General features: G+C 29.0%; 1 protein-coding gene and 2 non-coding genes across 3 annotated transcripts; 1 reads left to right on the plus strand and 2 right to left on the minus strand.

Moving 5' to 3' along the window:
• Window positions 1–3,084: 3,084 nt before the first annotated feature.
• Window positions 3,085–3,178, plus strand: TRNAY-GUA. The gene is made up of 2 exons: window positions 3,085–3,121; window positions 3,143–3,178. It is a non-coding gene; the product is annotated as a tRNA-Tyr (tRNA).
• A 626-nt stretch (window positions 3,179–3,804) lies between these two features.
• On the minus strand, window positions 3,805–7,630 carry LOC107855045 (QWRF motif-containing protein 3). The gene is made up of 6 exons (XM_016700034.2): window positions 5,943–7,630; window positions 5,448–5,567; window positions 5,243–5,359; window positions 5,009–5,098; window positions 4,737–4,844; window positions 3,805–4,496 (listed from the first exon to the last, which is right to left on the minus strand). Exons 1-6 carry the CDS (start codon window positions 7,149–7,151, stop codon window positions 4,389–4,391), a joined length of 1,752 nt encoding a protein of 583 aa, XP_016555520.1. The 5' UTR covers window positions 7,152–7,630; the 3' UTR covers window positions 3,805–4,388.
• Window positions 7,631–14,413: 6,783 nt separating this feature from the next.
• Window positions 14,414–14,485, minus strand: TRNAD-GUC. Its single transcript has one exon. It is a non-coding gene; the product is annotated as a tRNA-Asp (tRNA).
• Window positions 14,486–15,292: the final 807 nt, after the last annotated feature.

Here is a 15,292-nt window from a genome sequence, read left to right on the forward strand (position 1 = left end):
GGTTGAGAAATATAATTTAGTTATGTCTGCTTGAGAGTGTGATCTAGTGATTCAAGAAAGTTGAATTGAGCACCATCAAATATCATATTTAATTTCCAGTAGAGATAAATATTAAGTGATTTCTTCTTATTTGTTCAACCTTTGTGGACAGAGTTAATTGATATAGAAAAAAAATTATGTTTAAATGATCAAATTGCAGAGAATTTTAGACATACTAGTCTTAGCATACGTGTTTCACGCGTGTAATTTGCTTCAATAAGTTCAATTTTATAAAATTACTTTGATGTCTATTTTTTGGCGAAAATCAATTTGTGTTTGACTAATAAATTTAAAAACAAAACAACTATTAGTATTTGACTAACTATAAATAGTTGACAAAGCCTTTAAAAGTTCTTTTAAATGTATTTTTCTCAAAAATACTTTTAAAATAAAATTACCTTTTTTTAGTTCATGAAAATAGTTAACGTTAAAACTCGTTTTATTTGTTAAATTTATTTTAATCCAATCTCTCATCCTTTGATCTAAGGTATTTTCAAACATATACTTAATTTAATGCATTATGTAATCAGAGTGTCTTTCATGTCATTTAATATAGGACCTTTATAATCAATTAATATTTTATTTAGATTTTTTTATTATTTAAATTAATTTTTTGACGTGTGCTTTAACATAAATTGTAAATTCATGTAAATGATGAATATGATTAATTGAGTAACAACTCAACAATTTAAATTCAAATTAACAAAAAAAAAATTACTAACCTGCAAAAAGAATTTTTTTTTTTTCAAAAATTGGCCTCATAATCATTTTCATGAGGTATTAACATACCTTATAATGTAATACATGTGCACGCCCACAAAATTCAAATCATTCTATTAATCAAGCACAAATAAATATGAAATATTTTTGTTCATAACAAAAAAAAATAAAAATTACGAAGATCCATTAACAAAAATTACAACTTTAACTCATAAATTTCTATACTAAAAAATATATTTGTGAACCTAGAAAATAATTAAAGTTGAAATTGGATAATATGACGTTATGCAAAGCTTACATTACAAACATTCACAAAATAAGATTATGAAGAAAATCATAATAAAAACAAACATAATATTTAATATAAATAACATAAATACCAACCCTTTTGGAAGTAATTACACTCTCTCCCGTTTTTTTAATTATTTTACTCTTTCTCCCTAGTAATATACATAACATAGCCGACATATACATAGCATTCTTTGTATATGTTGGGATTTTTGTAATATGTTAAGGAAGTTGGGATTTTTTGTAATATTAAAAACATAAGTTGTGTATTTGTGTAATTTTTAGTATTTAATATGCTTTAATTAAATGACTTACATATTAAAAATTAATATTACAAACACAAAATCTAGAGGAAATAAATTCTCCAAAATATAGTATCATAAATAAATATATGCAAACTATAAAATCATTTGAAAGTGTCATTAGTTTGAAAATAAATAATTTTATTAGAAGACTCCAACTTTGACTTATATACAATCAAGAAAAACAGATAGTAGAAAGAAGTTATGTTCCAATTGTAAACTAATACTTTGAATGAAAAAACATGCTTGGATGTTGCAAAACATCATTTATCAAGAAATTATAGTTATTTACATTGATAAAAAAAATTAAATTACCTTTATGATCATGTTTCTTCTCAGAGGAATGCTTAGAGCTGACTTAATTTAGATCATCGTGTCATATACCTTAATAAGATCGATTTTGTTGTCTAGCTCATATTTGAATTTGCTTACTTTTGATATCTCAATGATCTGCATGAACGCATTGTGGAGATCACAATAACACCAAATTAAGATTTTCATACAGACAAAAAATATAGTAATAAATCCTTTCTCATTTTTCTAGACTCGTTTAGATGAAGGACTTAATGATCCCATATGCTAAAATCCCCCACAATTGAGATAAATAAAGAAAATAATTGAGGAGCCTGTCAACGGTCATTTTTCTCAAGACGACAAAGATATGGAAACAATATTCAACTTATGACCGTATTTTGAAACAAATACTAAAAAAGTGGTGGATGGTAGGAGAAACAGGTTATGGTAGGATGCATACTTTTCATTCAACTTATTCTTCCAATTTCAATTGAGATTTTTGTCTACCCTCCTATTTTATTTTTATTTTAAAAAATTTGAAACTTAGGTAAGTGCTTTTTAAACATATGTATAAAAAGAACATTGTCATACTCCTCAAAAAATACAATAAATAAAGTTTATTAATAAATATAATGATGATATGTCAGATCTCATGATTTATTCACAATTAACTAAATACGTATAATAAAAAATTAAAAGAAAATTCATATAACAAAGAAGGCTAGAAAACTCTAGTCATGAACGCAAAAAGAAAGCTTTAATTAATTATAAATTATTAAAATAAAAAAATTTTCAAGTAAACTTTGATCAAAATACAATTTAAATATAATTATAAACATTTTTTTATATAAGGTAAAAAAATTATATAAGGTAAAATTTTATATGATTTAGAAGTTTTATATAGCATAAAATTCTAATTGATTTAGAAGTGTTAAATAATACAATTTCATATCTGAATCAAATAATTTTTTTCCTTTTGCATAGATTTTTTTTAAAAAAAGAAATATATTTTGATTACTAAAATTTTTTCTTCTTAAAAGTTTCCATGCATGTTTCCTTTTCAACAAACATAATTTTGGTTCTTAATTCTTTTTCCCTTTTACATCACTTTCCTCCTAAAAAATTGCATATGACTCCTAATAAAAAATTTCAGATATTATATTTAATTCCTTTTAGGTGTGGATTTTTTATTTTTTTATTCTAAGTATTTAAATAATAATTTAATGATAATTATTTTAAAAAAATAATAAATGACGATTTTATTTATTATGAAGCATTTTAATGAAAAACAAAAAGTTCAAATCATTTTTCTAAGGGTCTTTATACTTTTAATATATTATAGATTATCAATAGTAATAAATTCATTTCACGTAATGAAATTTATTCTTATGACGAAAATGATTAAAGGACTAATTAATTTAGAAGCAGGTGGTTTCAGCAACCGACCTTAGCTCAGTTGGTAGAGCGGAGGACTGTAGTGGGCAAAACCTTAACAGCTAATCCTTAGGTCGCTGGTTCGAATCCGGCAGGTCGGAATCCTTTTTTACATTTTTTGTTAACAGGTCCCAAAAAAGAATTGACATGATTTGACGAAGTACAACATAATTCCAATTAACTATTATTGTTTATTATCCTGTCATTTGGCACCACTTTCAAACAAAAAAAGAGACTGCACCACACACCATTACATACTTTCTTCGTATAAATAATTGGTGATAATCAGACATAAATATATGATAGTTTAAATAAATAATTCGTAAAAGAAGTAATACTTCATGTTTGTTTTTGACCATTAATCTCTTCATGTTATGTGTTCAACACCTTAATGCTTTTTGCGGAGTTTTTATATCTTGTTTTGGTTAATAAACTTAAACCTAAGGTGCTTCTGACTGATTTGAAGCTCTTTTTTGTCTGTCAATTTCGTAGATGATCAGCCAACCCTTTTTTTAATTGTGACCAAAGTTACTAATTTTATTTTTTTTGTAATGAAAAAAAGATAAAACCAGAAATGTGTGGGAATTGGGATTGAACAAAATATGTTCGACCTCAAGAAATTGTTCAATTTTAAGTAAATTAAGTATATTTTCCTGAATTATTTATGCAGAGAGTATTTGAACAATTAAACTACTAGTTAACAGATAGGAAACAAAAAAAAATAAAATTGAAGCTGATAGTGCCACCATCTTCGAGCTTTCACTAAATATGTGTACGTCAATAATATACATACGGTGAAAAAATCAGCAAAATAATGCTACTACTCTTGCTCGTCTCCAGAAAATTGAATACATTGTATTAAGAAAATTCATTAAATATACAAAGGCATAATATATAAACATGCCCTTTTAACTTAACCTCAACTAACATTTATGATCTCCAACTTTGGATGTGCACTACTAGACACTTAAGCTTGTATGAAATTGAACAAGTAGACATACACGTCCTATGTGGCGTAACACATGTAGGACGCCACATCGGAGATGAATTGGCCAAGTAGGCTTCACATAAGACGCATGTGTCTATTTATTCAACTTGATACAAATTCAAGTGTCTATTTATGAATACCAAAGTTGGAGGGCATAGATGAAAGTTGAAGCCAAGTTAAAAGGACACATTTATGTATTATGCCATACACAAATGTTAAGTTTAGAATTCAGATATTAACACTTGAACCTCGTCGTTTTGAAATCCATAACAGCCATAAAATTGAAATCCTGACTCCGCCTATTATGGTAAATCCTTGAGCATTTACTCTGCTGAATGATTAAGCTGATACCCTTCCTTCTCTTTTTTGCAGTGCTGTTCTTGTTGCAGTCTTAATTGGATAATGCTGCACATTAAATTCCTTTCTTGACTCTGCCAATACAAAACACACAGAAGATTTACAAAGAGAAAAGTCTAGGAGACATGTTTACGATCACAACATTAAGGGACGTTAGGGTACATTCTACGTATTCAAAAGTATTTTTTACTTTCTTAAACATAGTGTCAAGTCAAAACCAGATAAATAAATTGAAATGCGGGGGTGTATCATATGAACAAAGTAACTTGTATAATGCAATGAACTTAAATAATTCTATAAATTGAGAAATTAACCTCTAGTGCAGAAATGTTTCTGAATAGCTCCAAGCATTCTTCTAACAGCAACTTCTCTTGTACAACTACCTCTGCCATTTCCTTAATTACTTCTGCAGTTTTTCCAGCCTGATTGAAAATTTCATGTAGAACTTAACTTAGTTTTTGTTTTAACTTTTATACACTGAACAATATAAGTTAAACTACAACGTTATCTGCTAGTTGTTAGAGCATATAAATTAAATCCGAGACAATATAAGCAATGCAAGAATCTAGAGCAACCGAAATCTTACTCCCGATGAGAAATTGGATAATATCAACTTGATCGATGAAGATACATCTGATGCATGTTGCAGTGCAACAATAGCCGATCGTGGTTCCACCTGCCACATACAGTGAAGGGTGGTTAATTAGTTGAACACCCTCCATCGAAAAATTATTAACTAAACAAAAAATTATAGTTTACACGTGTATATTAAATTTTGAATACCCTTAACGACTTTTTTCTGGCTTGCCATTGGACTTACCGTCGCTCCTTCAATGAGAGGAACTCTACAAATCGCAGATTGTAAACAATCAGTGGATTTTGACACTGCTGAAGAATGTTGCCTTTCCATAGAACCCCAGGCTTCCAGTAACTTAATCTGCACAATACATGACCAAAAATCATATCTTTAAATGTTGTAACTGTTACTGTCTTACCGATATTCGTCAAGGGTTATTAGTTCTTACTTGAGAAAGAAGAACAAAACTCAATCTCATCTCCAACTTTTGCCTCTGTAGCTGCAGCTTCTTTTGTACCACAGATTGTCTCAATGTTATAAGACCATCCAAAGCATATATTAAATTTGCCTGAGAAAACCAAATAAACACATCAATTGATTTTGAGACTAAGGCCTAATTACTCATTACAGATTTTTACACTAACGAGCAACAACAACAACAAATACCCAGTGAAGTCCCACAAAGTGGGGTCGGGGAGTGTAGACCTTACCTCTACCTCTACCGAGGTTGTTTCCGAGCTTACACCAAGGAAAAAGACTAATAAATGCAGCTAATAAATTTCAATTGCAAGAAAGTAAAAAAAACAAAACAGGTCATTAGCTTTTAAGCCACATAATGAATTGCAAACTTGTAAGAGATTGTTATGAAGCAAAAGAACACGTATATAGGTCAAAAGTTACTTTTTACAGATACCGTAGTAAAATTTTTAGTTTCGCCACTGACCTCAGCTTGTTTACTGACATTGTGACGAACTGAATCAGCTTTGGCATTTACATATCTCCACTGCAACAATCTATTATGAAGTTTCCTTAGATGATGAACGCTCTCTGGCATGCCAGGCCTAAGAGGAGATGCTGCACCAGAAGTAAATTTCTTACCTTTGAGCAAATCAAGTCCCATGCTAAGAAAATTCCCAACTTTTTTCCCTTTGGAAGGACTCGTTGGGGGCTTCATATTCGACGTAAAAATCCCTTTATTTTCCATCAACACAGGAGGAGAATTTGGCCTTCCAGGAGACAAAGACCATTTAGAAGTTTTACTAGTAAGTGAATTAGCCCCTTGTATTGGATTCTTGAATTTGAGTCCCAATTTCGGAGAATCTGGCTTATGAACACTAGAATCTGCGCTCCATCTTCGCGATTTTGATAATGAATTTTGCATATACTTCGAAGGGACTTCGATACCAGCTTTTCTTGAACTTACTGTTGGTGCCATGTATGATGGTGCTATATTTCTCCCAAAAACAGGTGAATCAAAACTGTTGTTTGAACAAATGTCACTGTATTCGGACTCCGAATCATTCGCTATATCTGTTAAAATGTCTGATCTAATTCTTGCAGAATTACATCTTCTTCCAAGGGAATTCGCGTCAACAGAAAATCTTCCAGGGGCAATCTGATCGCTATAATCTTCCGATAACTTTGAAGACGTTGATGAATGTGTTGAGAATCTCCCTGGAAATTTGATTTTTCCAGTATACCTCATTGATCCACCAAAAAATGATCTTTTTTTCTCTTTCGTCTTGTCTTTTTCATTCTCAAACCTACTAAACTCAGTGCAACTCTTTTGCTTACTAAGGGAAACAGAATGAGACTTGGGATTTTCGCGACTTTTTCGCTCTTCAAGGTCTTTTAGTCTCTCATTTCCCAAGTGATTAGCAAAAGTATCCATCATTGAATTCGATGACGAGTTGGATGAAGAAGATGACCAAAGTTTACCCATTAATCCTGATTTATCAAGACTTTTATGCTTCTTGTAATCACTAGATAATCTTGGTTTTGGTACTGTGTTTTGTGCAGACCGATTTTCATAATCAAGAATTGATGAATTCGAAGTTGGAGATAGATGTCTTGAACTTACTTCTCTAGATTTTGGTTTTTTTGTCTTCAATGAAGGATCAAAAACAACGTTTTCAACGTCGTTTTCCTTCATAGTAACAACGAGATAGAGATAACGTTTGCGCACACTGTACTAATAATCGATTTTGTTTTTGTTGTTGTTGTTAACAATCAAATAAACAATAGTCCCACAAGGGGAAGATAGATTTTATGTTTCGTTTTTTTTTTTTTTTTTCTTTTTTGCTTTGTTACCGAAAATGGATGAGGCTAAAAACAAACATTTAAAGTGCGGCGGCAAATAAGATGCTAAGCCGGCATGATCAACGGGGTTACTGGTGGACTAGGTGTGTGAATTTACAAAAAAGGGCTTTATATGGGGAGATTTTGGTGAGAAGGGGGAAAGGTAGTTTGGGTTTTTTGATGTGGAAGTGAAATTTCGAATGTTGGTTGTTTTGGATAGAGACGTTGGAAAACAAATGACATCAAGAAAGATTATTGTTTGGGTGTTAGGAGAAATTAAGAAGTAATTTTATTAAAACAAGAGTGTTGTTTGAGGATTCTGTTTGTTTAGCTTAGCCGGCATACTTGATTGTGGGGGATAAAATGGAGCTGTGCCACTTGGTGACTCTTAAGTTTAGGATTTAACTTATGTAATCAACCTAGAGTTTAGTTCTAGATATTGTATTTTTTTAAGGAAAAAATTCAAAAATAGCCACTGTAGAGTTTCAATTGTAATTTTTCTAGCAACAGTTTCAAAATTACAAAAAATAGTAATATGTATTTTGTATTTGAGTAAACTGTTGCTAGTTAAATACATATACAACAGAATATTATGTTCCTAATATAACACAAATCAGTTTCAGTTTAAAGTGCACCTTTCCCTTTCCTTTCCGGACCGTCTTTTGCCCAAGTGCTTCTTACGGTCCTCCAAGGCCAACGGACACCGAAGGGGTCGGCCTTAAGACCTTGCATTTGTCCAATAAGGTTAGATTAGTATACTACTTTTTTTCTTTCTATCTTTTCTTCGACCGAAGGGAGAAGGAAGCCTTGTATTAGTCTTGATTATTGATTATTGGGCGAGCCCCCTGATCCGATCATTCATTAGTCGAATACGAGAGTCCAGTCCAGCTCTTATGCCTGAGACCAAAGGTTTTTTTTTTCAATCATTATTATGTTCCTAATATAACGCAAATCAGTTTCAGTTTAAAATGAAAAAAACGGTTTCATAATTTATGACACAATTAATTGACTGATTTCCTTACCTTTTAAAACTCTTTTTTCACATCAATGTTAAATTACAATAATTAATTCAAATTCAAAAAACATTTTCAATAATCAGAAATTAAAATCTAAATCCAAAATACAGATTCAAATTAAAAACAGTAAATCTAATCAGTTAGAGTTAAATAAGGAATGAAACTGTTCCTTGATTTATGCCACATTTAATTAAACAGATTCCTTTACCTTATATGACTCTTTTATTTTTATCTCAGCCATTAATTTACATCAACATAATTCAAATTCAAACAACGATTTTCATAAACAACAAATCAAAGTTAATTCAAAAAACAAAGTGCTTCCAATATTTTTGATGATCTTCTAAAATTTTAAAGAAAATATTAAAAATATAACTCTCCAATTACAGGTATTGATAAATAAACTTGATTATGTTTGTGAATTTCATAAAAAAAAATATTGCAAGAATTACCGAAAAACTTGCAACAAAGTTGCGTAATAGTCGTGGAATTTCAAAATTTGAGATTGTATATGAATTCTATCAGTTCTCAAAAAAATGGTTTGCTCGAATTATTTCTTTCAAATTTAAAGTTATTCATGTCGTTATTTAATTTGAAATTTGAGATACAATTGTTATACAATAAATTTGAATTTTAGTCGATGATAACTAGTATTCAAAAAAAAATGTTCATGTTTGTCGGAATTCGTTTTGCATTTTTGTATATACGAAATAGTTATTTTTAAAGTACGTATTTTAATAGCTATATGTATTTGACTTTATATATTTTAACAGCTATATGTATTTATAATATACATATGCAGTCTATTTATGTGCTCACTGTCTGTTTCAAATATTTTCAGGTATATGTATTTATATTATACATATGCAGTAATTTATATGTTGTAATGAAAATACATATGCATATCATAAATATACATATTAAGACTTGTAATATACATATGCTGCTTCAGAATAAATACATTTGATAAACTGGAATGATTTGAATTGTCAATTATTTTTTAAAAATTATTCTTGTATTAATAATTTCAGGTTATACCAGCCTCAGAGTATGTCTATACAATCCACGACATGGATAAACATTTTATTGTTTGTCTTAAGGAAAAAAAATGTTCTTGCCAAGCATTCCAATTGGACGAGATCTGTGTGTGCATGTTTGTGCGGTACTTGATAGCAAGAGTTTTCAAAAGGGACCATATTGCTATTATTTATACAAGCTAAAAATTGTGTTAAGAATGTATGATCTTCCCATCTATCCTCTACTACACAAAATGAGTGGATAATTCCACAGGAGATATTGGAGGAGATAGTTTTGCCCTCAAAATACAAGCGACCCCTTGGGAGACCTACAAAGAAGAATCGTGAAAAATCGAGAAGAGATATGTTCAAAAAAAAAAATTATTGTAGTTCATTCACAATAGATGTTCATGTAGAAAATATAATAAATGATAAGTTTATTGATGTATTCAGTCAAAAAATAATTGCTTCATTTTTTCACTGATTATTATATGATTCTAAATTTTGATAATTTTTTTAATGTTATTGAACTTTTTGTAGTTAAATTATTGCAAATGTTATCATTAAGAATATAGTATACAAGACGTGTAACATCATTTATTTATATTTAATGAACTGTACGTTACACAAGTCAAAATTTTAATCTAAAAAAAATACATATGGGAATCTAATAAAAACCTATGTCAATCTGTAAAAAGTAAGAATAAGTTAATATACATTTATGTAATAAATAAAAGTATTTAAGAATACATATAATGACTTATCAATTACATAACTAAAACTTTAAATACATTTGTTTTTTTTTTTTAAAAAAAACATATACATTAATCATACATAAATATGCATTATTCATAGATATATATAGATATATGAAAAAAAGACAGAATACATATACAGGCCCTTGAACTATTTCACTTTTCCCGTATAGGCACCTCAATTTAGTCAGGTACCTATTGAACCATTTACTCCTTCACAAATGGTTTCAATTGAGTCCAATTTGCTGACGTGATAAAAAATGTAAAATGCGTGTAATACATACGCTGATGATGTGGCGAAGTAACGAATTAAATAACGACACGTGACATTTTAATTTAAAATAACTATAAATTTTTTTTTAATAGAATTAAATTTAAATTAAAAAAAAAAAAAAAAAAAACCCCCCCCCCCCCCCCACCAGCCCCCTTCTCCACCCCCGTATCCCTTCTCTTCCAAACACCTCTCCCCCCAGCCCTCTTCCCCCGTATCCCTTGTCTTCCAAACACGAACCCCTCCCCCCAGCCCCCTTTCCCACCCCTAGCAGTCTTTTTCTTCCAAACACCATCACCGCCTTCGTCGATTGAACAACCCCCCTCCCCCAGCCCCCTTTGCGGATTGAACATAGAAAGAAGAAAAAAAATTGTATCTTGTATTTTTTTTTTAATTTCTTCAATGTGTTTTTTAAAAAAGTCATTAATGGAGAAGAATATATGGACTCAATTTATATATGATTGATTTTTAAAGAAACCATTAATGGAGATTAAGATATGGAGAAGAAGATGATGGCTATTTTTTTTTTTTAATTTCTTTATAATGTGTTTTTTTATTGGTTGATGGTTTTTTATGTTTAATTATGTTGATTAATTGTGGTTTCTCACTCAATTTATAAGTTAATGGTTTTTAAAGAAGCCATTGATGGAGAGAAGATATGGAGAAGAAGATAATGATTATTTTATTTATTTATTTTTTTAAATTCTTTTAATGTATTTTTTTTAATTGGTTGAAATTTGTATGTCTAATTATTTTAAATTAATTATGGTTTCTCACTCTCCCTTGGGAGAGTGCATTACACATGCCACGCCATGTCAGCGCCACATTAGCAATTGGGCTCAATTGACACATTTTGTGAAGGAGTAAAGAATTCAATAGGTACATGGCTTAGTTGAGGTGTCTATGCGGGAAAAGTCGAATAGTTAAGGGGTTTGTATATGTATTTAGCCATGAAAAAAAATCTATGAATAACTCATAAATACATATGCTTATGTGGTAGAATACATACGTATTAAACTGGACAAATACACATACATATGTATGGACAAAAAAATATATATTCAGACAAATATATATATATATATATATATGCATAGCAGAAAATATATATTCAGACTTGTAAAAAACAAATGCAGTATTCATATATACATATGCATTAATTAATACATATGCATAACGTAAAAGGGTACAACACGCATTTCTGATAAAATACTTATGTATTAATCATAAATATATACGCATCATAAAAATATATAGACTTATGTAAAACTATACAATAATTATGTATTATTTAGAAGTATATGTGCAGAATTGAAAAAAAGTGCATGCATTTCTCAAAATACATATGCATTACTCAAAAATGCATATATATAAAATGAAAAATACAAATGTATAATTGAAAAATACATATAATGAATGAAACATACGTATTCATTACTGAAAATTATATTCAAAATTAGAAAGCACATATCCATACCAAAATATGCAAAACAGTAGCATAAACTAAGCACAAACAACCGTATTTTAGAAATTTAAACATAAAAAATCTAACAATTACAACAAAGAAAATATTAAGATATCAATTTTCAACATTAAAGTGACAAATGAAACCTAAGAAATATTCAACTAAATCTTAGTCTGCCTAAAGTTCATTATTGTAAAATACAACAAATTCAAAATAATCTTCAAATATCATGCACTTCAATATCTTCTGTTATCCCAATATCCCTAAGATGCCTCATTAGTGCTTCATCATCACTTTGTGCCTTCTCTTCTTCTTTCCTCGAACCAAAATGCCACAACATTAAAGCATATCTCGTGCGAAGAAGATCTGGATCAAAATTAATAGTTGAAACATACACATGAATTACTCTTGCCATGTATATTTTGAGAACGCAACAGTTATACAACATAAAAATACAATTATATGTCTAAACAATGCAACATATGTATTTAAGAAAATACATCCTAAAAGTTACATTACTAGTGAATATCTAAGTTATCAACACATCAAAATACAAAAATTATCGTCACCTGATGTACGTAAAAAATACATTTCAACAAACAAGAACTACATATCACATTCAAAATTTAATGACTACCAAATACGACTTAACATCGAATAAAATTTTTAGAGGTAAACATAAAAACACATATCTAAACTGAACGTATTTTCAGAATACATATTAGAATTCAACAAACACATATGTATTTTGTGAATACATGAATTGTACAAATTTAATTTACAAGAACAGAGTATAACAACACATATACAAATTATTTAACAAATGTATTTTCAGAATACATAATACACTTCTATATAAAAATATATATACAAAAACTTTGCCATTGATAAATACAAATATCTTACACAAATTTTAGATATCAAGTATATATTTAAAATATATTGTAAATAACATATACAATTCATATAAATAACAAAATTTTCGAATAGCACCATACCTCCTCCACTTTCTCTTGTTCAGATTCATAATCTGATGCAACGGGAGTTGCAATTTTACTACATTCTTCTTTTTCATCCGATTTCATCTTTTTCATTGATTTTTGAAATTTTATGGGTTTTGGAGATGAAGATTTTGTCAATGCTCCACAATCTTTTCGGGATTGTTACGGTGCTTCAATCTCAACTCTTCAAAGATAACACCTTCGTTAGACAGAATATTAGTAGAACCCAAGTTAAAATCTTCGTCTTGTGTTAAAGCAAGACTAAGCGATGGTAGTTCATCGAAAACTAAATTCTTCGATTGATTTTCTCTAACTGAACTACTACGATTTGTATGTTGAGCCATTATACAATAACTCGTACAATTTCAACAAAACAAAAAAACCCAAAAAGACGAGTTTCGCAAACTAATTTTTAAAAAAATGACGACACTAAAACACCTTAACAGAAATTAAAAGAAAAAAAAAACATGCATTAACTAAATAAAAACTTACCTTAAAAAATGGAGATGATCTTTATCAAGATGTGGGATTTCATGCGGAATTTGGGAGAATTTGAAAAAAAAAAAAAAAAAAAAAAAAAAAGGGGGGGGTAAAAGGGAAATTGGGAAAAAAAAAAAAAAAAAAAAAAAAAAAAAAAAGGAAGTTGGGGGAAGTGAAATAGGTAGAGTAAAAATAGGGAATTGAAAATAAGAGAGTAGATTTCACGCGCTTTTAAGAAAAAAAGATAAAATATTGCTAGTTTTGTTATTAGTTGTAATTTTGCCAACCTATTGTTATTTCTTGTAATTAATATCTTAAGGTTGCTAGTTTATGCAATTTTTCCTTTATCTAAATATCTGTTTGACCAAAGATTTTAGATCAGATTTTGAAAATCTATCTTGAGAAAAATTTCAAACTTTCAAAATCTAGTCCAAAACAATTCTTAGGAGAAATTTCACTTTTTCAAGTTCTGAAAGCCACAATTACAAAAGCTTAATTTTTAAGTTTCAATTTCAAAATTTATGATCCAACGAACGTTTAAAAAAAAAATTTACATAATAAATATATCTTATATTTTATCGTAATTTTCTTTAAATGTCCTAACAAAAAATTAAATAAAATTAATCCAGTTCCAGGACCATTTCACATACATGCAAGGTTCAGAAAAAGGTTGGACCTCAAAAGAGAGTGCCATAAATAGTTTATTCTGATGCAAACATTAGTGATTGATTTGACCATTAAAATTCTTTACTTATAGATCATACTGGGTAATTTTATCTTTGCTTCCTGCCTTTGCCACTAAGCTATTGGAGCCTAATAGGGTAAATAAAAGAATTTTAAGTTCTATATTTTGGTGAGAAGATATCTATAAAACACCAATAAACAAATAATTCTTTTGAAATTTGTATAAATTGTTAAATTAATTAGCTTAATATAATCAAAGTCACGTCACTTAAGCAAGTAAGTATTGGTTGTAACTTGTGTTCTAGATAAAGTTAGTTATGCAGAAAGAAGCAAACAAAATATTTCTTAGTTCTATACTTCAAAGTTAACCCCCCTCAAAAAATGAAACAACCAACAACAAAGAAACACAAAAATGATTTTAAAAGATACGCCGTTGCCGGGGATCGAACCCGGGTCACCCGCGTGACAGGCGGGAATACTCACCACTATACTACAACGACTTTGTTGTTTGCTGTCAAAATATAAACAATATTTAGTTCGATAATTGCATTTAGATTATTAACATAAATTACAGACTATTTGGAACCTAGTTCCAAGTTTGTTCATGATTGTCACCCATATATTGTCAATATTACAGACTAAGGATTTAGTGTCACTAGTTACTAAATGCTAATATAGGCGAGAAACCATCAAAATTTGCGGTCAATAAAGTAAAATTAAAAAAAAATTAATTTTATTTATCTTTATTCCAAAATAGTTGTCACATTTTGTTTATCTAGAGTTAATTTGAGTAGTCCTTAAAGCTAATTTAATTAACTTAATTTAATATTTTAAAATTACAGTTTAGTTTATTAAAAATTATACGAAATTTACTAGTATAAGTTGCTTTATTCTTCGGATATCTATAGCAATATGATTAAAATATTCTAAGATATTTATTGAAGATAGTATAATTTGACTCTAAAAAAGTGAAAGATAATTATTTTGGGATGGATGAACTATAACTCCAAATCTCTTAATGGAGTTCTTGACTTCTTGTTATTTTAATTACATGATTTTTTTTGTAATGAATTTATTCTTATCGTAACTAAATGTATGAGTCAATCCAATCTCACTAATTTATGAGAATCATAAATGTATAGAGTTTCTACAAGCAATTAAAGACTACCCCTCTATTCCTACATCTTTTTGGTTTGAGTACATCTTTTAATAAAAAAACCCTCTGTTTCATTTTAGTAGTAGACCCTTATTGACTTGACATTTTCTTTACAAAAATATTTAATAGAGATTTATTTTATAAAAACAAT

Source organism: Capsicum annuum, chromosome 7, assembly GCF_002878395.1.
Source record: "Capsicum annuum cultivar UCD-10X-F1 chromosome 7, UCD10Xv1.1, whole genome shotgun sequence".
Taxonomy (NCBI): domain Eukaryota; kingdom Viridiplantae; phylum Streptophyta; class Magnoliopsida; order Solanales; family Solanaceae; genus Capsicum; species Capsicum annuum.

Bases quoted from the DNA above. Each gene is read 5' to 3' on its own strand.
- LOC107855045 (XM_016700034.2), bottom strand. From the start codon at position 7,151: ATGAAGGAAAACGACGTTGAAAACGTTGTTTTTGATCCTTCATTGAAG. The intron at 4,845-5,008 runs GTAAGATTTCGG...ATTTTCAATCAG, and splicing joins TATCCAATTTCTCATCGGGA to GCTGGAAAAACTGCAGAAGT. The intron at 4,497-4,736 runs GTTAATTTCTCA...TTGTATTGGCAG, and splicing joins GAAACATTTCTGCACTAGAG to AGTCAAGAAAGGAATTTAAT.